The sequence below is a fragment of the Struthio camelus genome, chromosome 5, assembly GCF_040807025.1.
Source record: "Struthio camelus isolate bStrCam1 chromosome 5, bStrCam1.hap1, whole genome shotgun sequence".
Lineage (NCBI taxonomy): Eukaryota > Metazoa > Chordata > Aves > Struthioniformes > Struthionidae > Struthio > Struthio camelus.
In genome coordinates, this window is record NC_090946.1 from 73,924,032 (window position 1) to 73,948,406 (window position 24,375).

General features: G+C 44.0%; 1 protein-coding gene across 12 annotated transcripts in view; it reads right to left on the reverse strand.

Annotated features, from left to right (window-relative positions):
- AKT1 (AKT serine/threonine kinase 1) overlaps nucleotides 1-14,885 on the reverse strand; it is a 76,169-nt gene extending 61,284 nt beyond the window's left edge. The window contains exons 1-3 of one of the 12 annotated variants that reach the window (XM_068947270.1): nucleotides 14,397-14,417; nucleotides 12,829-12,903; nucleotides 7,459-7,639 (exon numbers count right to left, since the gene is read on the reverse strand). In XM_068947270.1, coding sequence (XP_068803371.1) covers nucleotides 7,459-7,504 — 46 coding nt within the window. In that variant the 5' untranslated portion in view covers nucleotides 7,505-7,639; nucleotides 12,829-12,903; nucleotides 14,397-14,417. Of the gene's footprint in view, nucleotides 1-39; nucleotides 428-1,487; nucleotides 1,641-7,458; nucleotides 7,640-12,828; nucleotides 12,904-13,902; nucleotides 14,201-14,396; nucleotides 14,493-14,622 lie in introns of those variants that run through there. The other 11 variants (XM_068947265.1, XM_068947266.1, XM_068947268.1 and 8 more) reach the window with 11 other exon arrangements.
- Between the last annotated feature and the right edge of the window lie 9,490 nt (nucleotides 14,886-24,375).

The window sequence follows — 24,375 nt, forward strand, 5'->3', positions numbered from 1 at the left end:
GCTTTGGACAGCACTTCAAAAGACGCTCTCCTAACTTACCCAAGAGGCTCGGGAAAACAGCAACTGCCAGCTCGCTTCCTTTGCCCGCGGTCTCTGACGACTGTTTACCTCAGCTGTCCTCAAATACGACCGCGCGCTTCTGAATAAATTGACAAATTTCACAATATTGTTTGACCAGCTATCTTTTTACATTTTTGGCTCAACTTGGAGAGGTGGGAGAATAATCCAAGAGTTGCAGGGCATTTTTTCCAGCAGCACTCTAAAAGTCAGTCTTTCGTATTTCCCCCTTTCAGTTGCAGCTAAGTATTTCTCACAGAAGCCGACTACTTCACACCTAATATGGTGCTTTTCTTTCTCCATTCTTTTTCTTCCTCTTTCCTCACATAGTTTCCTGGTTTTTGTTCCCTCTTTAAGGAGCACATTGTACCTGCAATATAATGCATTTTAAAATAATAATCCCTCCTCTGTCTCCCCCCCCCAACCCTGAGAGATGATCTTTTTTTAAAAAATAAGACTTAATTCATTTTCCCCCCTCAGTAAATCGGTTACTGCAGCGTACATGCAAAAGGAAAAAGAACACAAGGCTGAGAATTATTTTTTCAACAACGCTCTGTTACTTAAAAGTGCAGTCAGATGGTATGTTCAAACGGTACACAATCCTGCCTTCCCAGCACGTGTTAAGGTTTGTTTCCTGAACGTTTCAAAGACCGCCAAACACCCTAGCAACTTTTAAGGGAACTGGCCACTACGACAAACTCTGTGGGTTAAAAGGAGATCTACTACATGTCACCATGCGCTGCTCTAAGTGTCAAAGTCCTTGCCAGCTTTTTCAGATGGCGAGGTCTAGCGCTACTGGTGCTAAACCAAAGCAAGTTTAGGCAGGGGAAGCCTGGGGCACAGGGAGGGAGCGCAACCGAAACGGTGGATGGGAAAGAAGCTTCTGGCATTCACCTAGGGGCTGCAGGGGAAGAAGTTTTAAAGTGAGGACAAGGCGCCAAACGTAAAAGGCGCAGCACAGCACCTCGCTCAAAAACGTTCCTGCCAGAACAACAAGCATAGGTTTGTCTGTTTATCTCGAGATAACGTGCTCACAAACATAATACATGTTTCTTCCTAAATCTTAATCTGATGACTTCTCAATAAGCTTACCCGGGGGGGGGAGGGGGGGGGAGGGGGGGCGGCCGGGGGGACAGAAAACCACAAACAACACATAAGGACAACCTTTTGGGGGGGGGGGGGGAAGGGGGGGGAGGACTTATACAGGCCTATTTTTTCCCCTTCTCTTCTAAAATGAAGGAACCATGAAAGAGAGGCTCAAAGACAACACAGGCAGATTCTGCATAATCCACTGTATAAAGCATTGCCAGCTCACTTTAAACAAGGTTTGCAATGTCCTAGGATCCCTCATTGCCAAATCTCTTTTAAACAACAAGTAACAGAGTCATTTATGATGTTAAATCACTTTTAAAGATAAATTTGAGACCTACTTTGTTTGGCTTGTGATGTACAATAAAACAGAATATGAAAGTAAACTTCCAGATCTGACATAACCAATCTGGGCATCTACATCTGAGCTCTTCCTCTTTGTCATTCAAACAGAGAACGTGTTTGGTATCGCTCAAGTATCACTTCCAGATAATCTGTTTATAAACAGAGAGAAAACTATGTAACCTAGCACGACTTCTCTAAAGAATTGATTAAAGTATTTTACAAAAAAAGTTAGGAAAAAAGTTAGAATACCTTTTTTTTTTTTTTGTAATTTTTACTGAAAAAAACACATGAGGACTTCATCCTTGAAAAATGTGAACCTGCAGCTTAAAGGAAAAGTTTTCATTCACAAAAAATGCTCTGGTCAGAAAGACTTTTCAGGAAGGACACTGGAAAGTAGCAGAGAGGCAAAAACTTCAGTAGTCTGCTCACTGGAAGGAAGATGAGCAATTTCTAGTCTAAACTTGCTTTTTCAGCATTCAGAGATGTAGTACAGTACAGTAATATTGTACTAGGTATTTCTCAGCATTCCCTTGTTGTCGGCAGCAGATTTTCTACAGTACACTGTATCCAGCCTATTTCCTATGATCTCTTCACAAACAATTCCATCAGATGAGATTTACCCTCCAAAACAGTCTAGCTGACTAGCCATTATCAGCTCACATTTCTCCAGATGTTTTGTGATCTCATCCTTTCTTAATGTCTCTAGCATCTTGCCTACCACCAAGGTCAGATTTATTGGTCTATGATTTCCTGGTTCCTCCCCAATTCCCTTTTCCCAGAACAGGACAAGCAAAATGAAAGCAATCCAGAGCTAGCATTGCAAAACTATTGCCCCTTGCGTTGAAAAAGAGACGCACAAGAGTTTCTTTTACTTTCAATCAGAACAGCAACAGATTTCCCTGTAAACCCAAACCTTCAACTTCGGAAGTAGCATCAACTTCTTTTCCTCCATGACAGACTTCCCTCCCATTCTTTGCCTAGCCCCTATCTTGTTTTCTTACCTTTCCTCTTCCCCCTAGTTTTTCCTCTGAAGTAGCTGTGTCCTCTATTGCTGGCATCTTCAGAGTTCAGATGTGTCTTAGGATCCTTTGTATCAAATGCCACAGTCACTCCTTTGAAATACCATGAAAGCCAGACAATCCTTGAGCTAATCTGAACCTTGAAGGTTCTGGTTACATAGGTCATCAAGAAAGTGCATTGCTACATCCCAGGGACAGCCAGAAGACAAACTTAAAAAAAAAAAAACACACCCACCCACCAACCCCCAAATAAAACAAATATACACACAAAGAGAGGTAGGGGACATGGTCAGAACAGAAAAGAAAGAAGAGGTGAAAGAAAACAGCAACACAAGAGACCCACTGACTTGGGAAAAAACCTCAAATGTTAACTCCTTGTCATATATCATACAACCCTGTTTTGATCCATACTAACAGAATACTGAAAATATGAACCAGTGCTCAAAATAACAAAACTAAAGTTCACAGTCTATGTTATTCTGCTAGAGAAAGTTAGAAGAGCAGCAATCAGCATTTAATTCTTCACTTGTATTTTATATATGGATCCTGCATTCATTTTACGCAATGAAGCTACAGAAGACAAAAGAAGTCTGGATCGTTGCAATCACCAAGGACTACCAGTTGTGTATTAGAACATCTGTATAACTCCATTTCATTACAGACATAATTCTTGAACAAAAATTAGTGTTTTTTCCAGCAGTGGAATAACTATCTTTTATATAAATTTCTCATGTAAAAACTTCTAGCAATTTTCATCTGTCAGGCAGCTAGACTTCAAATAAGGTAAATAACTATATCTGCCTAAAGTCCACACTAAGGGACATGTGGAGGGCATGTTCTGGTTTTCACGGTTTAAATTACTGTGCAGTGTTTACATACTACTTAAAAAAAAAAGAATTAAAACAAAACAACTCTGCTCCCCCAAGCAGTTCCACATTTGCTGCTAAATATCAATGGATGAACATACAGGTCCCTTCCGTTGCTCGTAATTGCTTCAGAGTTCTCGGAGTCAGAAATCTAGATTTCCATTTCCTTTTTTTAAAAGGTCAGCATACATTTTTCCCTCCCCCTCGCTCTCTCCCTCCCAAAAGACTCTTCTTTCTATAAGAGTTTATGCCCTAATAAGAAAACCGGACGTACTAGAGAAGACAGAGATGACAGAGTATCAAAATGCACAATCCCACTCTTTGTTAGCCTTGCAGAAAGGCAAAAAAAAAAAAAAAAAAACAGGATGAAGACTGAAGACAATAGAAGGACCTTTATAGAACTGGGATCAGAGCAGAAAGATGTGAGAAATCCAAAGAGACCTTTAAAATGAATCCGTATACCTGAATGTATTTTAATTTACTGATTTTTTTTAGATTAAAAAAGGTATCAGAGGCCCAGAAGTCAGGATGCTCAGGACAGACACAGAGAAAAATCAATAACCTCAGACTTTCGAAAAGCAGCAATTAGAACAAATAATTTTCTCCTCGCTTCAGGTTCAATCACGATTATGGCATCTCTGCAGCTACCCCTCTTCCCCCCCACATTCCCAACAATCTTCCAACGTAACACAGGGACTACAAAGGCCAGTCACACATATACGGTACACCAACCCCAAAACGGAGTTCCCTCACCCCAAGTTTTCAGTGGGTTTGTGTAACCACTTCAGCTATGCAGTTCTGAAAAAAAGCAGTTAGGATTTTAACTGCTGCTTTTGTCTGCATGTAAGAGTCTATCGCCTCACTGTGATTAGAGTAACAGCACCAAGTGCTGCCAACTGGGAAAAGAAAAAAAAAAAGTTCATTCATGAATTCTTACATTTCTGCCTGCTTGAGGTTAGACATGTCATGGAGATGACTCTGGCCTCTGCACAAACAAACATCTGTGCTACTGGAAGTAGAACTTCCTTTAAGCGATCGACTTACAGGACTGCCAAGAACTGTCGGCCAGGCAGAGATGTTTAATTTCATTTCTCCATTTGTATTTTTAATCTTGGAAACAACAACAAATCTAAAGCAAGCTGATAGAAGAAAACAACCCAGAACTCTAGAAAGCCCTGCTATTTCCCTGCTAGGCCAAAACACCTGCTCTTGATAATGATGGCTTTATGCTTATATACACTTGCCATCCAGAAGGGCTCCAGAGCACTTTGCAAGCTCATTTAAATGTACACAAATCATTAAAATCACCAAAATTAAGCCACTGCTGAGGTGAGATGTAGCAAATGTCTAACTGCGCGCATTCACACCGTTCAGCTGCTCAGGACAGGAACTAACAGATATCGTATCCAACTGAAGCTACAGGGGGAATTTTAGGTAGACAGAACGTAATCGTCCAATCTGGATTTTGGCCAGTCACTACTTAAAACATTTGCCTGTGGAAAGCCCTAGGATCTTTAAAGGCCACAAGCAATCTAATCCTCAGTTTTATAAGTTATCCAAACGAAAAACAATACACATTTCCAAGCTCTGAAATCCTCCTTCAGCAGTCCCTCCTTGTAGTAATTATTGTTTATGCCTTACTTCAGAAGCGCACAGTATCAGGCATCAGTTTTAGAAACATCCTGTGGTTGAAGCACTTAATCTTGCAGGGCTAGCAAACTGATAGGGTCTTTTTCAAGTGCGGATCTATCCAACAATAAATACAGATGACAAAAGAAAAAAAATCCTTTACAAAGCAGATAAACACACACAAGTGGATCGGTCTCCCCCCCACACCTCAAGCAAGAGGATGGAATTTCCCACCTAATCTGAAAACAGCTAAGAAAACTAAAGAGGGTGACAGAGCTGACACGGATAGTCTCGGGCAAGCCGAGAAGGAGAAACAGCATCGCTTTCTGAAACCTCACATGGGCAATATCAAATTAACAGTTGCAAAAAAAAAAAAAAAAAAAAAAAAATCAATGCAGTGGAACGAAATAGGTGTTACCGCATGTGTCAAGAAGGCAGAAAAGGGACAAGCTTTGGGGAACAGGCTGAAAAGACAGGGCTTACTGGCATCCAAAAAACACCAAGATGCAATTAATGATTTTGAGTACAAATTTTCAATCTCAAATAGGCAGAACATGCACGGTACCATGTTGGATGACAGAAATGGAAATATGGTCAGCAGATAATCTTGTCATAATACTATCAGCAAGCCATCATAGATCATACATTTCTTCAAGGTAATTTAAAAAAACACACACAAACAACCACACACACGGAGATCAGGCAACTTTTACAAAAACCTCTTCCAGAGATCTCTTTACTTGAAAACAGTTACATGGTAATCCTAGAAACACAGAAAATTAGAAGTCTCAAGAGGAAATGCAAACAAGTTTGAAATATAACAAGACTGTTTTAAATTGTTCAGACACATCTGCCTCTGAATCATACTGACAATATATGTGGCTTTCCAGTTCTATTTTCATGCTTTTTAAAATAAACATCTCCCCCAAAATTATGTACAGTGCTGCTCAAAATAACAAAATAATCTAAAACGTCCCTCCTATCTTTCAGTTACAGATAAATATGGAAAGAATTATAACCATAGAAGGTTAAAAAAACTCCAGGCCAAAAACATGATTTAAATCTAAAATCTCTCTTTGATTTAAAGAGTTTCTAGAATTTTAAACGGGAAACAGTTCTATGTTTCTTTCTCCTGTTTTATCCAAACATAGTGCAATTTCATCAAATACATTATCAGAATAAGGTAGCCTGGCTTTACCAGAATTATCCAACGAGTTATTTAGAATAACCAATGGAAATGGACATGCCTATCCTAGTTTCTGCCTGAAACAGATCAGAAGAAGAAAACTGAAAAAAACTTCAGCAATGATATCAAAATGTTTTTAAAATGGAGCATGAGACAATTTGCAAAACTAAACTGTATACCCAACTGCCAGAAATATGCACTTCCACCCTTTTAAAACCTAGATTATCAATTTTATTCTTCTTGCAGAAGAACCTTCAGCCTTTATCAAGGTTAGGATAACATACTTCCATTTTCTTCCAAAAATAATCATGCTGTACCTTTGCACCTTCAGGCAAGCTGTTGCAAACCCTCTAGAAAAATCCTGAGTCTGCGAAACCAGCAAGCTTCCATACTGTTGGAGCACACAAATTCTGTTTTTGGTCCAAAAAAATGATGAGATTATGGAAAGTACCTAACATCGCGCTCTCGTTTCCAAGGAGTGATAGTACAATATAAAGAAACAGGTAAGCCAAGTACCCTATAGAAGCAGTGTAATAGCACTCGAAACAAACTGGAAAAAAAAAAACCCTCAAACAAACCCACCCAGTGTTTTGGTAATAAAACATCTAAGAATGCAAAAAGCATAACGATACATGTGACTACCTTATTTCAGTTTTCCTGCCAAGCCAAGAATAAAGACTTTTTATAAAAATCAGATTTCATTAGCAGTAAAACAGAAATGCACAGAGTGCACAAACTCAAAGCTATTCTTCACGTCTGGGACACTGGTACCAAGAGTGGCTCAGTCACAAACAAAACAACGCATTCTCTAGCATGTCTCTGCAAGAGCACAGCACCGCTCACAAAATACAGGCATATTTCTCCCTGTTCAAACTAGGATTTACCTCAAGACAATTCTACCTTCTAGCAGTGTGTATGCACGCAAACAGAAAAGTTACAAACCTCCATTTAAATCAAAATAGTTTGCTACAGTTCAACTCTCCACATAGCAACTCCTTCAGCTGCTGTCTTTGAAATCATTTTCAAACTAAAGAGTTGGCACAGTTTTCTGTGCACATGCACGTACCCAGAGAAAACCCCTTATATCTGTGTTTTCCCAAACTTGAGAGAAAGTCATGCACGTTCCTTACGTACAGTTTCCAATTACGGTGAACAGGAAAATAAGAACGCACTCCTTAAGGATACGTTACTAAATGAGAGATCGCACAGAAAGCTAATTTCCTGAATGACCAAACACCCAGTATTCCCACGAGGGACAAACACTTACCTCGTTTGTGAAGCCACCCTTCCTTCACTATTGCTACTTCATTCATAATGACAGGAATGTCTCTTGAAATATCAGTTTACGTCAAAAAGATCACTCTGTTGAAATTTCAGAACTCCAGCAGAAGGGTCCACCAAAAGGATGAGCTTTTTTTTTTTTTCCTTTTTCTGCTCCTCAGCTATTTCTAAAAGGATGAAAAGAAGAGCGCATCAACATTTTGAAGCTTGTCACATACTTACAGTAATGGATACAACAGGGAGTAGCTTTCATTGCTTTTTTTTTATTATTATTATTATTACAAATACTAAATGAGGGCCTTGCTCTTCACAAGGATTTTTATATCTCAGAGGGCGGAGGTGCTGAAATAAGTGCCTGCTAAAGTCTTGCTTCTTCCCCAAACAGGTTGATCGTAGACACGCTCACAGTATCGCTCACACTAGATCAGAGGTGGATGCGAGACTTTACCCAGTAGATTTTTTCCATCCCTCTAGCAACATCAAATTCTTTCCAAAATCAAAAAAAAAACAACTAATACACAGCGCACCTTAGAGATACACTTCTGACAGTAAGAATTCCCAATACTCTGCTTCAAATTTTCCTAGCTTCAGTCTCATCCTGTTAACCCCGCTCAAATCTCCCGGACTTCCCACAAAAATTGTCTTTGATATTATAACTTCCATCTGTCTTAAACATATACAAAGAACTTCAGATAAGCTCATGTAACCTTCTTGTCAAAAATCAGCACCTACATCAATTTTACTGCTCTTCTCTGAGCACAATGCTAGAAAGACAACAGCAAACTGCAATGAAATGCATGCACCTCAACACAACTTAAGATTTTTACCACTCTGCTTTATGAGATGAAGTCCCTGTTTAAACAGCTCAAAATTGTTGCATCTTACTTTAGTTTGTGGCTGACTACCACAGAAACGTTCTTCACATTTCTCTTCCCTCAATGAAAGTAATTTCTTCCCCAATGCATTAGCTTTTATTATTTTTCTAAATTGAATCTGATCATTTTTCTGCCTGCAGTGTAAATTTTTGTTTGCTTGTTTTTTTAAATGACTTCTGTGCTCTCAGAAGTGCCCATACCTCCATTCCATTTGGAATTACTTGCGTGATCAAAAAATGCAATTGGTGCCAAGTTGTTTCAGTTAATTGTTGTAAGCAATTAAGAAGTTTATATAAATGACCCTAACAGCAATCGTAACACCCTTCCCTCCCTCAGCCAAACCCCTAGCTTCTATTGGGGTCTCTCTCCAAACACGGAGAGACCATGTTTCCCCCAACAAATATATGCCATCTCTGCATGGATTTGGCACACGTGCATCAATTATCTGTAAGTACACAGTTGATATCCATCCATCAGAAACGAGATTGAAAGCACCTAATCCCACGTAACTCACTAAGACAACCTCGGATGGAAGCAACAGGTGGCCACAATGACTCCAGCCTAAAACTGAACCTCCAGCAGAGAGGGAGAGGGGGCTGCACATTTCATTGCCAGTGGTCTAAAAGAGAAAGCCTTCCAAGCGAAGAAGATAAATATTTTTCTTTTTTTTTTTTCCTCTTTTTTCCCCAGAAATAGGCTGGTTTTTTCCAAGTTAGAGTCTGCCATGTCTTACTGCTTAAAATTATCAGCTCCACAGAACAGATAAAAGGTTTGCCTGAGGAAGGGAAAACACACACACACACACACAATAGCATTGGAACAGGCACGTAAGAATGCTTTAATTTCACAACCAAACTGGAGAATACCATATGTTGCAGAAGGGAGATCATTAACCTACAGCTACCAGAGTTGCCTCAGAACAAACTCTTTCAGATGAGCAACTAAAATACAACTTGAAAAACATGGCAGGCTTTCATTCTCCCTTCAGAAATGCAAGCGCAATGGTCATGCTAGCTAGGCTTACTTGTTCACGTCAACAGGAGACTAGGCCTCATTTAAAGGCTTCTCTTAAGCATCGAGCAACTTGTAAAGTGTTGAACAACCCCCCCCCCCTTAAGATTATCACAGCTCGAGTCTGAAAATGAAACACCACGGTGTGAAAGTTAACGCTTATAACGTTGTGCCATAACAGAACATGGGGACTGTGTAACCTACCTTTGTGTTTTGACTTCAACAACTTAACTGCATTAAACAGTCAAGATCCTTTTCAATAATCACATGTAAAAAAAGAAAGCTATGAGCAAAACTGATTTGTAGAAGAAAGGACAATCCCACTATTAAAAACAGAAAAAAGGGAGGGAGCACAAAATTCTGGAATCACAAGCTAAATTTCTCCAGCTCTGAGGTAACATTGGCCTAGACTTTCACTTAGCAACCTCTCGCTTGTCACAGGCTAAACTGTCATCTCATAATCTGAATTAGAACAACAACATAGCCCAGAAAGTAGATCAGCAAAGAAAACCCAAGTTCAGAGGAACTACTTTTTCTAGCCTTTGTGGTGTCCCAATAAGTTTGGCCTGACTTCTCTGTGCAATTTCTATGCAACAAGTATTCCCCCAATTTACTGCTGTAACCCTGCTACCAGGGATGCATCTTTACCTGCTCACCTCCTTCAGGGGGGAAAGGGGAGGCAAAGGGGATGCAACGAAGCAGTCGCGCACAGCAGATGATTGCGCTGTGCACACCTAAGCGGGGAAACCCTAAACATGCCCTAACGCCAACCCACAATACGGGCTCCTGCGTGGTCCTGCAGTCAGCTATGCGGGAGTGTTATTTCATGAGGGAGGACTTTTCTTAAGGTAGTTTTCCTTCACAGTACGAAGGGCCAGAAACCTCTTCTCACTGTGCAATAAGATGTCCATACACACAGCTCCAACAGCAGCAAACCCACTCTATCTGGTATATTTTAAAATATATTAGGCACAATTTGAATATGTATTTTAATAAAGGATAGTGTTGAATACAGTGGCAGCAAGTAACAGTAATTTCTTGTAATGGAAAAATAACTACAGGTCAATGTATTACTGAAGATGGGTAAACCAGAGAAAGTTCTTTTTGCACAAAATCCTGAAGGGGGGGGGGGGGGAAGAAGGAATGATTACAGTCCTCATTTATGGCCATCTAGGAATGGTTCCCAGTGAACAGAGGGCATCTGAGGTAAGTATGACCTGACTGCTCCAGCTTGTCTCTGCACATGACTGAACGCTGTCAAAAGCTAAACAACTCTGTCTTTCTCTTAGCATTCAAACCCATTTGCTTGCTTGTTTTTCAGTATGCATTTCTGTAATACCCTTTCCAATAACAAAATATTCCTTATAAGGCTAAAGTGCAATAAATCATTATGCATATATTACTTCCTTAAAGGTTATTAAATACTTTATAAATAATAGGTAACTCACTTCCCTATGCACTGCACCACTGAAACTCACCTTAAAGAATCCACCAAACTGACCTTCCAATAAAAGGTGGACCAGAACTGTCTTTTCCGTATTTGGGATAGCCACATTAGAGTACTTTATCTTACCTTCTTCTTCCTAATACGCTCACCTTCTTCTGTCTCCAAACCCGAACAAAAAAAAAATCAAGAGAGGAATCTGTCCTCTTTGCCCTCTTTCCAAGGTGAAATTTTATATTCGCTTCTATGCGCACTCTAAAGCGGAGCAGGAAGAAAATGAATTCTTCCATAACACCGAAGCTGAAACTTTAGCTTACAGGATGCAGAAGCATCTATGACTACCACCTCACCTTCATGAGGGAAGGTGAGCAAGAGATTTTATGAGTAACACATCCCCCAACTTCAGTCCTGTCCCTGCCTCACCTGGCATGTTAGGCTGTGTCTAGACCGTACCAGTTAGCCTGGATCAGAAAGCAGTTTAAAGCAAAGCGTGTTCCTGGACTAACACGTTGCCCCATCACCGTGCCCGTCAGTGCACACCCACTGCTCTGGTGTGGCACGGTCATAACGTTCCCAGGGCACCCTGCGCCCTAACGTCCTACACGTTCTTATAACGCACAACACCAGGACCCCTCCAAAAAGGGCCTAGCAGCCCTTTGTTTCCTACCTGGGTCACATGACAGCGTCACAAGCGCAGACAAGATAAATAGCCAACTGGAAGCAGAAACACGTGCGCTTGGGCCCATGACAAGGGATATCATGACCAACCTAAGCTCTCTTTCTGCAGTACATCCCAGATCTCATTTTAAGCTCACAGCTGACAGCCAATTGCACGTAAACAGCATGGACACAACAAAGTTGGGCTCCAGCCAACATTTTAAGTAGAGTGTATAGATAGGTTTCCCCACCAGGCTTTGACCAGTGAAGCACATCTCCTGCAATATGCAAATCCTACCTTCAGTGTTTCACAGGAGAAGCAGTGGTTCCAGTACAAACCCCTGGTAGCTTTGCAGCATGACCCGCTCGCCACATCCAGGCAGAAAACTTTCACAAAAGCATAGGAAGACCAGTCTGTTCCAGCATCTTCGCTTACTTTACAAAATGCATTGTGGGCCTTGAGACAGGCCACTAACATCTGCTATTGGCCCATGTGATGTTCGATTAAGAATAACACCACATCTAAACAGGTATTTCATGACGGCACATGCGGCTTATCACCAGGAATGGAAACACTTCCCTAATACTGAGAGCGATCGGAAAAACCGTAATTTGAGGGTAAAAGACAAATCTCTAAAACCAGGCCCACCTTCTTTCAGTCTATGGGCGTAACCTCGGTTTACAAAACAGCAGTTTGAAATGCCTTGTGCTCTTGTGTCTCTACTGATCAATAGACAGGAGGTTAATTTTGTTCAGGTGAGGGGCCCGGATTACAACATTCAGCTGTCCAAGCTGCAACCACAGCTAAAGTTTGATAGGACAAACTAAGCTACTTATTTCAAAACGGAGTGACGGTAGAAAAGAGACAACTTCTTCATACTGTGTCAGAGACACAGGCTAGACAAAATCCTCTTTATGCTCCCAAACAAGAACAAGTCCTTCTGCAGTTTACGCTCACATAAGAACTGTGCTGCACAGAATTTTTGTACTAATTTAAGAAGCATTTTAATCAAATTCCATTTTAAAGTGCTCATAACAAAAGTTTTGCTCTGTCCACCAAACAAACGAAGTCAGTCATGATCCTATTTAATTCTTACTGTAATAAGGGCATTATATAAGCCAGAAAGTGAATGCTGGAGCTACAGGTTACATGCAGACATTAGGTCAATTTGATTTACCATTGCTGCACATCAAAAAGCAGTTCTATAAACACTGTACACAATGAAAACCCTCCTATTTAAAAAAAATGAAAGCTAGCTCCACAGTGTCTTTAAATCTATTAACTCAGACAAATGTTGTGGCTGTCATAAGGAAATTAATTCCTACATAAAAGTAATTACTAGTCATGCAGTACGTCAAATTTATTTACCTGTAAACAAATATTCTTCTGAATTAAGTGTTAGTAACTCCCCTTTATAACTGTATTTTGAAATGTACATCCCTCCTGTGGTATAAATAAAACAAACAAGGGCAAATCAGGGATTTGCTTCTCATTATATATTAGGGATGGCAGAAAAACAAAGCAAAAAGAAAACAGTTAAACACTTTCCCCAAGGGGGGGGGGAGGGGAATACTGATAAGGTACAAACACACTAGCATCAATACCGTATTGCCAGTAAGACATATATTAAAAAAGAAGTCCCAGTATCTTCACATCCTGGATTACACTACGTGTTTTTACAAAGAAACAGAAGCAAAAGTGCTAGAAGCCCCCCCCCCCCAAGAACATTTCAACAGTTGCAGAATTTCACCCGGGGGGGAGGAAAGGGGGGGAGAAGGGGGCATCTGCAGACAGACAGCGGTCTGCGAAGCACGACTGCACAGACCAAGTCCGCCGACGCTGCGCAGCAGCCTCCGCACGGCAGACGCCCCCGCGCAGCAGCACACCCCCCGCAGCAAACCCTCGCTGCTCCGCCAGCCAGAAAGGGCTCCGCAACGCGGCGGCAGAAGATGAAGAAGGGGGGGAAGACGGGGAAAGCTGCCTCGGCTACTTCGTTTGCCGCACGGTGTTCACACCAGCCCGCGCCCCCCGCGGGGGCCGGGAGGCCGGACACCCCCCCCCCCCCCCCGCCCGCAGCACTTTCCATTTACCGCATCCCGGGGAAGCCAACAGCTTCCTGCTCGCCCCGAGCCCGCTCGCCCGGCAGGACGCCCGCCGGGGGCCGGCCGCAGCCCGCCTCTCCCCCCCACCCCACCTTCCTCCTCGGCCCGGGGGGCGCCGCAGCCCGGCCGCGTTGGGGGGGGGGGGCGCGGCGGGGGAGCCCCCCCCCACTACCACCACCACCACCCCCGCCGGCCGCGGCCTAGGCGGGTCAGCGGGCGAACCGGCGGCCGCCGCCCGGGCCCCGCGCTGCCCTCCCGGCCCCGCACGGCGCGGCGCGGCGGAGCAGGCCCCGGCGCTTCCTTCCCGCAGCCCTTGCCAGCCGGGGACCGGGTCACTTACGTGCCTGGAGCCCGGGGAGAGGAGGTGATGGGAGAGGGTGGCGGCTGCCGGGGAAGGGAAGAGGGCGGGAGGAAGGGAGGTGGAGGGGGGGGGTGCGAGGCGGACGCTCCCGAGCTAAGGCCTAACCGGGCTCACGGCAGCCGCCGCCGCCTCCTCCTCACCGTCGCCGGGCGGCTGGCGGTGGGGCGGCTCCTCCTCCCCCTCTGGCGGGCGCTCGGCCCATGGGGCTCCCACACCCGCTCCGGCTGCCGGCCTGCCTTCGCCCGCCCGCCGCTCCGCTCCGCCTCGCTCCCGCCGCTGCCGCCCTGCCTCCGGCCGGGAGGCGGAGGCTGCCCGCCTGCCCGCCGCGCGATCGAGCCGCCCCCCTGCCGGCAGCCGCCGAGGCGGCGGATGCCCGCGCCGCCGCCGCCGCCTCCCCCCGCCACGCCACGGGGCCGCGCTCCCGCCGCCGCCGCGCTCGCCCCACACGCGCCGCCGCCGCCGCGCTCGCTCACATCCTCCGCCGCCGCCGGGTCCTAGCGCCGCTCGCCGCCGCCCCTCCGGCAGCGGGGAGGGCAGGCAGCGCCCGCCGGGCCCTGTCAGCGCCGCCCGCCCCGCGCAGCCCCGCCGCGGCCCCCCTCGGCGGCGGGAGGCGGGGGAGGACCGCGTCGCCCGGCTCCCGCGGAACCGCCGTCCCGCCCGGCGGCAGGGCGCAGGCCGCGCCGCACCGCTCGGAAGTACCTGAGGAAGCCGTTGGGCGCCTTCGGCGGGAGCGAGCCGCCCCAAAGCCGTCGAGGCAGGCAGAGCCCCACGGCCACGGACCTCCCTCACACCTCCCCGCGACCGGCTGCTTAAATACTTGGGCGCGACGGTGCCTGTGAGAACACCTCGGCGGCCCTGTCCGGAGCGGGGAGGCCGTGAGGCGCGGAGCGCGGCCGCCCGCCGCCTCGCCCCGCTTCCTCAGGGTTTGAGGGCCGCTGCGCTCTGGACAACCGTGTTGTGGAAGTGCCTTTGACGGAGTTGGTGTTTCTCGGCGCTCCCAGTAGCTAGTTTTGCCCTCTTTGCTAATTTAAGGATTTTGTTTGTTTTCTCATTGACAGTGCCGGCAGCTCTGACCGGGCTGCAAGAAGTGATTTGGTCTGTTCGGAAGCCGACAGCGGCGGATGGTCACGTTTCTGTAACCGGAAGCTGGTTAGAAGTTGGAAAACCTTCCCATAGCTTTGCAGTGTTAATAGACTCACGGTGCATGAAGTGCATTTACAGCAGTAAAGCCGGGGAATATGACCTTGCATTCACGCTGGTAACAAATCTATTTTGTTGGGTAGTAAGAGGCATTTCTACCATGTCCTTTGAATGACTGTACACGTTTACCAAAATTCACGGCTTATATACTTTCCTCTTCCATTCTGAGCATCTAGGTCTGTCTAAATAATTCTGACTGCCTCTTGGGTGCCCAGGTGTCAAACGGATCATTGGGTTTTGTGTACATCAGTGCTCTGGAGGAGGCAGGAATGGGAACGAGGAGGAAAGGGTTCACATTCGCTCAGGATGGAGGGAGGGAGAACGAGACCTCCTTTTCCATCACTGGGCAGGCCAGTTCCTCCCCGTGGAAGTGCTAAGCCGGTATTGTATTTCTATGGCTCTCCTTTAGGAGTACTGGGGCCTTTAAGCGGGTTTAAAAATATACTACCAGCCAAGTTAGGAGAAGAAGCGTACCCTGTGTTACAGGAGTACCTAGTTTAGGGTTAGATCCTCACCTAGTGATGCAGTGGAAAAATTTCGGTTTATACAAGAGGAGAATGAAACGGGCAGGAGAACTGTTCCCATGCTGATGTACAAGGGCAAAAAAAAAGGAAAAGAGAAACCTGCAACAGACTCTCTGGGACTGTCGTCCCATTTCTACATACTGTACATTAAGTCCAGAATATTTAGCATAGATTAAAATGCATTTAGGTAGTAAAGATATCTTTCGAAGGAAATTAGTCATCAGTGTGAGAGGCTTGCAGCATATTGAGGGGACATGTGTAGAAACTAACCAAAAATAAAGAAGAAAATTCATTTAGAAACTAATTTTGACTCTTGAGCCTGTGATTACACCGAGCAATAAAGAGCATGTGTAAGCAGAGGACTTCACTGGCTGTAGGAAACTTCTGTATAGGCAGAGGGATCTCTGGTAATAGATCTGATTGCAGGAGAGCTTTCTTGCCTCTCTGCCAAACCTTGTTCTGATTGATAAGCTCCCGGGTTGTCATCGTGAGCAAGGTCATTAGGACTTCCCCTGCAAATGAAGCAGCAGTTTAAAAAATAAGGTCATACAGCAAGCATAGTTTTCAGTCCCAAAGAGAAGAAAATAAACCTCCATTGTTTGCTAAAAAGGAAATACAGTAAAAAAACCCAAAATCAACACGAGCACATTGTTTAGATTTGCAAACTGTTGATTTACAATGATGAACGACAGGCCCAAACTAGAAAGTTTGGATCCAGATCTGACATTCCCCAAATGGTGGGCAGGAGGGGAGGGGAGGGGGGGGACAACACTTAGATTTGGGGTTTGGAATAAGGCTTATCTCCGAAACACAGAAAAGTCATGTGGATAAAAATACCCAGGTAAAGTAGGAAGTGCCTGGTCTGCAACAGCAAGGGTGACTTTGTAACAACAATGAACAAAAGCAGGCCTTTTTTTCCTCTGAGAACAATGAAATCACTCAAGAATTGTTATAAATGCAAACAATGGGGGTTTTGTCATTCAGTTATCATCAATGGGATTATAGTCTATAAACCCTAATTTTCAGGGAAGTCCCTAGATTTCCCTAAGCGCTTCCTCAAATTTCACATCTGTTTACTCTAATTTAGTAACTGATATGGGATAAGGTGCATCAACTGTTCCTTGGTATTATGTTACCATAAAATACTGAACGTAGGGGTTGGAGGCAAAGAATGGTCGATTGCCAGACAATATATCAATACTGTACCGGAAGAACAGACACTCATGTTCTCACCCATTTTTAACAAATATGGAAGTAACAAATAATCTGATCTAACTTTTAAGACTTTATTTTAAAACACTGAAATTATGCAGCTTTGGATAAAAAACGTTTTTATTCAGTCAGGCATAAAAGGAAAGACTAGTATGGTAAGATGGAGTGGAATTACTGAGTTCACCCCAGTAGAACAAGTTGTGCTCCATGACTGCAAGTGCTGACAGTGCCTTTTGGTGCTAACAGTGAATTTATTCCTCCCTTTTTGAAAGGTGGGCTCTACTCAAACAGGGCTCAAAAAAAAAAAAAGCTATGCGAAGTCCTATTAGAGTTGTGGCACTAGTGTCTCAGTCTAGGCATTTGTAACTTTTAAAGAAACAGCTCATGTTTGGTCTAAGATGAAAGTCTAGTTTAATAAAAATACAAACTTTTTTAAAAGTGCATTCATTTCATGCTGCCAAATATAATAAACATAGCTGCACTTCTAAAATTGAAAAAAAATCCAATGATTGAAGACGTTTTCTCAAGAGCAAAACAAAGGTAGGCTATCTGGAAAAAAAAAGAATAAATGTAATCATACTGAAACATTGTCATTCTGCTTTTTAGAAAGTTATACTGTGAATAAATACATGTATGATTTAGTTTGTACTTCTGTGCTGAATTCGATGAAAGACTATTCAAGTGTTAGCTAAATTGATAACTGGAAGACCAGAGATCTGAGTTGTCCCTGTTTGCTAAAACATCTTTTGGGAGCTCTTCTTCAGGGTTTATTACAGACCCTCCCAGAGGTCAGACAGGAGACCTACAGGAGCTTCTGTTTCCCAGCTGCCAGCATGCTCAGGCTGGGCAGCGCTGGGGTGGCAGTGTGCCTTCTCCAGCTGGAAAAGGAGGAAGAGGGCATACTTCACAGTCCTTCCAAGAGCTTTTCTGGCTCCGTAATGAATGGTGCTGACAAACTCCAAAGCGAGAACCATGCAGTTCTCTTCCTCTGGAATAATGATAGCCACAGGGCAGCAAACACGCTAGGGGGAATTCAGTAAATAAACAGGAACTGAATTGGTTTGCACAGAAAATGCACTAGTTAGATATAGAATGTACAAAAATAGCAAATATATCAGTTCTGTCGCATACGCCAACCACGGCTGTTTTTGTTGTTACAGTAGTAACCACAAGTCCCATTTTGGACCAGGAAATGTTAGGCACTGCACAGACACAGCAGAAGAAACAGTCTTTGATCTTAAGGAAGCAAAGTCTACTCCAAATTGCTGATTTTTTCCCCTCCTTGTTTGTAAAACAACATTTCGTGAGTTCTTAGTTCTGGGAAGATACCTGAAAATGCTGAAACTGCAATAACCTGCTTAAAGAAACATCACAATCTTAACTATATTCGAAAAGGAAAATCCTCTGACACTGAAATAATGAAGTTGTATACACATGTTCTATACCCATTAAAAACAAAATCAGGTCTCTTGCATTCTCAACTCACACACCCAATGCTCATTATGCTATATTGATCTAAAATTATATGGTTAAGCACAAGGTGGGCAAATGAACTTGAGTGCAGTATTAGTGACTGCCCTTGCAAATCTCCCTATGGAAAAGTGGAAGGAGCAGCAGCTCTGCTGCCAGGCATAGGCACAGCAGTAGATCTTTCGGAGCGCTGCAGTCTAGATGAACTGAGCTCCAGGTGGAAGCCAGTACAGAAAAACGCAGTCTTTCTCATGATCTTTACAATTTCCTTGAGATCAAGAGCCTTAATCTAGCTGTTAAGATTTCCGGTATTATGATGACAGAGGCTTCCTAAATCCTTTAAAATATATCTACACATGACATTTAACCACTGCACTGACAGATTTTTTTATTATTTGTGCATGAATGCTAGCAGAGAAGGGATTGCTTTTAATTTCTTCAGTGCATTTTTAATGGCATCTGCATGCACACAAAAATCTGCTAGCATTTGAATCACCTCATCAAAATTTTATAGTTTGGAAACTTTTAAAGCCAGAAGTGACCGTTCCAATATCATTCTGGTCTGACCCCCTGGATACTGCAGCCATAAAATTGCATTTAGTCATGTCATCATCTGTATTCACACCTCATATGTAAAAGAGATGACACTACCATGAACCGAATAAAAGCAGGCAAAGGGGAAGGGAGAGGAAAGTCAAATTCATATCTTCAGTGTTTTCTTTACTTCAGTGCTCAGCTGCAGCCTCAGTTCTGCAGTCATGCCAGTCAGAAACCTGCCAAAAACCAACAGCTTGGGGAGCGACAGCAGAGTATAGTTTCTGCTTTATTTATAATACAAGTTGTCCTGTGAAAGAACCCTGATAATACAATTCCCTATGCAACTGTGTTGCGTTGGTTGCATTTGTGGGTGTCTAATGAGCACAAATGCTGTTCAAAGCTTTCTCTGCAGTTTGGGCATCTCATGTGCTTCTCCGGTGTCTAACCGGGTTTGAGCTCGTGCTACCACTTGCCTTCAGGGGAATCATTGATATCTGCTCTTCAGCCTGACTTTCTGGTGTCACAGAACTTTTTGGAGTGCTTTTACTAGTCTTTGGTCACATCTACACTGTTTCTGTCGGCTGTGACTACATGTGGGTTTGTGGCTGTTCTGCCCTGTGGCCAGAACCAGTTAAGTCCACGCTGCTTTTAGGGGCAGGGCTCCACTCCAAGCACGAGTCCTCTTCCTCTCTCTTCCTCGCCTGAAGTTTCATGTGGACAACAAGCTGACCGAGATGCGCTCTGTCTGCATTGGCAAGTGAGTTTCCCAAGGGGAGTGGATTTCTTGAGCAATTCAGATGGTGCTGAGGACCCCATCTTTGTCCCAGTGAAGTAGGAAAGCTTCAGCTGAGCTGTAATTATGTCCCACGGGCTAAATGCCGAGCAGTACCTGGAGTCCGCATGAACTACTCCAGAGGGCAGCTTCTGATTTAGATCGACTGGAAAGGAGTCCAGTTCATGGACTCCAAGACTGGTCCATGATATGAATCAAAGCACAGTGAGTCGGCAGGATCAGGAGATTAGCTTCAAAAACACATTCCTGATCTAGCCTAAAATGCTGTGTAGACACAGCCATTGAAAACCCTGCTGTCAAATGAAAGTGTCCAGAAGTTTAAAAAAATATCAGGAGTGAGAAACAGGCACACACACAAACACTGCAAAATCCAGGCTAAAAAACCTGCACGCGTACTTATTCCGAAAGTGTCTATTCAGATGATGCCTCATCCCCACTATATTCTGCGCGTAACACCGGTTTTCTCAGACTCTGAGTCTGCAAATATTCCCTGTCTGCTTAATTTCCTGTTCAAGCCCTGAACGGAGCAGCTCACACAGTAAAGCTGGGAGCGCTAAGAGCATGTGCAGCACAGGATTGTTTGGGACAAGAACTGCCTCTAACACACCTAGGTACAGCACCTAGCACAGGCTCAGAAGGAGCTTCAAAGTGCCTCGCGACATGCGTGCTGAATATCAAAACAATAAAGGTAACTGCAAAAGAAAGCAACCTGCCTTGACCTGCCTTGCAGTATTTCCGGCCCTCCGGCTTGTCATCTGCATTTGGATGGAGGACTGCATTGAAGCTCTTCAGCCAACACTCATTGCCAGGCTGTGGGCAATTGGGCCCCCTGTATTCTCCTGCTGCATCCAGCCTGGCTTTTGTGCAGTGTTCCCGCTGCAGCCCCTGAGCCTGCCAGGACAAGCTGGAAGTTGTAGAAAATTATGTCACCGGCTCGTCAGGGCTTCTTTGCCGCCCATAACATCTCAGCAGATGTCCTCCGAATGTGCTCGTGGTTCTTCCCTTCATAGCATCTTTGTTTTCCCTTTACCCTTCAGCCTTCCAGCTTTTAAGTTAGCAAAGAGGCTGCTCTTTGCTAAAGACTATTTATGTGAAAAAATGGATGGGAAAGAGCTTTGCTGCAGTTGTTTTAAACGTTTCTGAGTTATTCTTGAGCAGGAAAACAGTCCAGTTTAGTAGAACAGCAGGACTCAGATACTTCAAAGCACGTAGGTACCAGAGTCCCACTGAAAAAAGTTTATGGTTTTCCTTATTTCATTTACCCTCTTTCAAAATAAAATAAGTAATCATCAAAGTCTCCACACTTCAGACCTTATGCAGGCATTCCTGTGATCCTCTCACTTCTAATCTGTTCCCCATAAATCCTGCACCACCTTCTGCACCTTGTCCCTCTTAAGAAAGTCAGACCTACCCCACGGTACCCTTCTGAACGTGTAGAGGTCCCCTGAAGTCAGTGGGGATCCGTTTAAGCACATGCCTGCAGAGACCGTCTGTTATTTTGTTTACATAGTACCCAGCATAATAGGATGTGAAACCTGATTAAAGCCTCCAAACACTACTGCCATGGAAATCAGTCTTGTTATTGACTGATGACTCAACACGTCTGCATTTAGATGGAAGATGGCAACTTTCAATTCCCAGTTCTTCTATAGACCCTCTGCATAACCTAGCCAAGTCATTTAATCTCTGTATCTCAGATACCTGAATTAAATACAAGGAAAGTCAATAACTGATTAATGCCCTTCCCCCAGCCCATTCTCTCTTTTGTGTCTCTGGATTATAGGATCTTTGGGGCAGATATCATCTCTTGTGAGGTGCCTGGACACCACCTAGCACAAGGGAGCTGTGGCAACACTATAAATGCTAAAATAAGAATAATGTTCAGTAGCACTGAAACAGCTGTGATTACCTTAATATTTCTCCTCGTAGAGTCACTTTTAGACTGAAAGCAGACTCTAGTCCCAGAGTAGGCTCAACGTGATGCTAGGAGTATGACAGTCACAGAGGAACCTGAACTACAACAGTTCCTCTAATGAAGTAAGAAAAAGTCAAATAAAGAGAGTTATAGAATTTTTAAAAAACGCAACGCAATATGGTTGGATTCAAACCTTGAATAAAATGCCATCAGCCACACAGCTTTTCCTCTTGATGAGAACAGATGTGGAAAGCTATTATTATAATTTTCAAATAATGTTACCCCCTTTATGTGTGCCATTGGAGCTTTTTTATGACAAGTCTTCAGTTAGACAGCTTCTTACACAATAGTGTTATTCTTTTTTTTGTTTTAGACATAGGTGTTGTTAGATGGGGGGTTTCCAAGTATAAGTTCTGTTAATAAATAGCCACTAATTACATAGCTAGTTATCTCTAAAAAAAATTTATACTTTGAAATTGCGAAGCTATTTGCTAGGTTCAAATATTTGCCAAAAGCTATGCCTAAGAGCAAACCCATATCCCTGCAGGTATGCCATACGAGTTGCGCGAACCACCTTTATTAATACAAATTATTTCAATTAAAATTGACACACGAGATAATTAATACCATGTTGATTGATAAACAAGACCTCGCTCATCTTATCCAGGCGCTCATTGATTACCTGCCTGATGCTGCAGCTGACTGGGGAGGACACGCTCCTGCCCTAGGAACGTAGTGCTTCTCGTCTGCCTTCCAGTTTGCCACCGATTGGCTGCACCTTGAAAATAACGTTATTTCTGAGCTACGAGATATCAAGTTTTGTGTCTACCTGCATCACAGCTGGGATACAGCATGTGCTGGTTCATGCGCAACAGCATAAATATTACCTGCCACGTGACGCCACAGGGAATTCTCACGCTATTTCTCTCCCACGTTTTTTTTTTCCTCCCCCTCCCCACCCCGCTTCTTTCGCTCCCAGCACGTTGGAGAGCGGCGGCAGCCTCCCCAGCGCGCCGTACCCGCGAGCTCACTGCGACACTGTTGCAGGGGCTCCCTACGGCAGCGCCCTCCCAGTGCCATCGATCAAGCCACGAGCGCTGGTTCAGCGACGCAAGGTTGTTCCGATTCCCTGACTCATCTCCTGCTCCCCCTGGAAATCACAAACGCGGTGCTGGAAACCCAGCTGCCGTCCTCTGCCTGCAGGAAGACTAAGTAACTTCGGTTGCTGAGTCACCACGTTGACCCACACTCAAATTTCTGTTGGGAGTTTGCAATAGTCAAAAACCCTCACCGTAATCTTGCCGCACTGGAGATATATTCTCTGAAAACGTATTCAGCCTGGCTGTCTGCTTGGGACTCAGATTCCCCAAATCACTGTTTGCGTAATGTTTACAAAAACACATTTCATTTTAAGTAGCCCTGAATTAGTATGTTCTTGAGGTCCTTTTTTTCATTCACATGTCATCTTAGAGCTAATCTGCATTCCGGTCTCGTATTTGCAACTGCTGAGAAAGTCAGATCTTAAAAAGCCATAACTCCCTGACAATTTCTGCCTGCCAATAGCTCATATGCGCTGTTTGGACATAGTAAGTAGCGTGGAGGAAAACTGAAGATCACATTGTTTCCAGGTATGAATTAAATCTCTTTCTTTGAAGCAGCCAACACATCTCCCTGCTCTGCATGATGAAATTCTCCTTGCTATGTACTGCATGCTTTTACAAACACTGCTGTTTTTATGAGCAGGATATATGTTTCTCAGCCTCTGATTGAAATGAGTATTTCCGTACAGTTGCATCGCTCTGCAGTACTTCTGCTAATGTTGTCTAATGAGTCCTACTGTTTTAGAGATAACCCTTTGTTCTGGTCTGAAATGTGACATGGGATGTATTTATTGTGTGCCTGACTGCAGAGACAAATGAAAACATAGAAACACTTGCATGCTACAGTTTCTTTATAAAATTGATCTTGACCAGTCAGCATAAAATGCACCATGTCAATGCGATTGCCATAATGCTCTCTCATTAGGAAAAATGATTCCTCTTGTAGACAGCGCAAACAGTAGGTGAACGGGGATGCCCCAGCCACCCTTTCAAACCGGCTATTAGATAAAAGTCTGGTTACAATTCAAAGCAAAATATGAAAATAGATCAATGTAAATAAAGATGAAGGAAGAAGAGATTCACATCAGAGCAAGCACAAATGAAAAGGCATGTGACCGGTTTAAAACACGAATGAGCTTCTGTTGAAACAGCTCTCTTAAATGACCTTCTTTCCTGCCATGTGACCAAATTCTTCAATCAGGCATTGTAAAGTAAAGGAATGCTAAAATTGCCTCTATTTTCATTTTAGATTTGGCCGGTATGGCATATACTTGCTGTATACAGTTTATTGCCCAAATAAGCTCTCTGCTGCAGTTAAAGGGAGCCTTTCTTTTAACCAGTCTCCTGGTTCTCCTCTGTGCTGTAAGAGTGTGGCTTGGCCTTTTAAAGCCCGGGGCCAACCGGCTCTGCGGCGTTATCGGACCCATCTGCGAAGGGAGCACGTAATTTTAAAGCCAGCAAGCGGTTAAGGAAGAAAGCCGGTCTCTACGAAAGGTCCTGCAGTCAGTCCCAAGGGCAAACCTCTCTGGGAACGGTCAGCCCTGGTTAGGTAAGCAGAGGCACCCTGTCTTTAGGACTGTTACTTAGTCAAGCCGAATGCCCTGAAACAGGCACAGATGGGTACCTAGGTAGGTACCTGCATACCGGCAGCCACTTTAGTATGTCAAAAATTCACGCTGAATCACAGACCCAGAGCTGGAG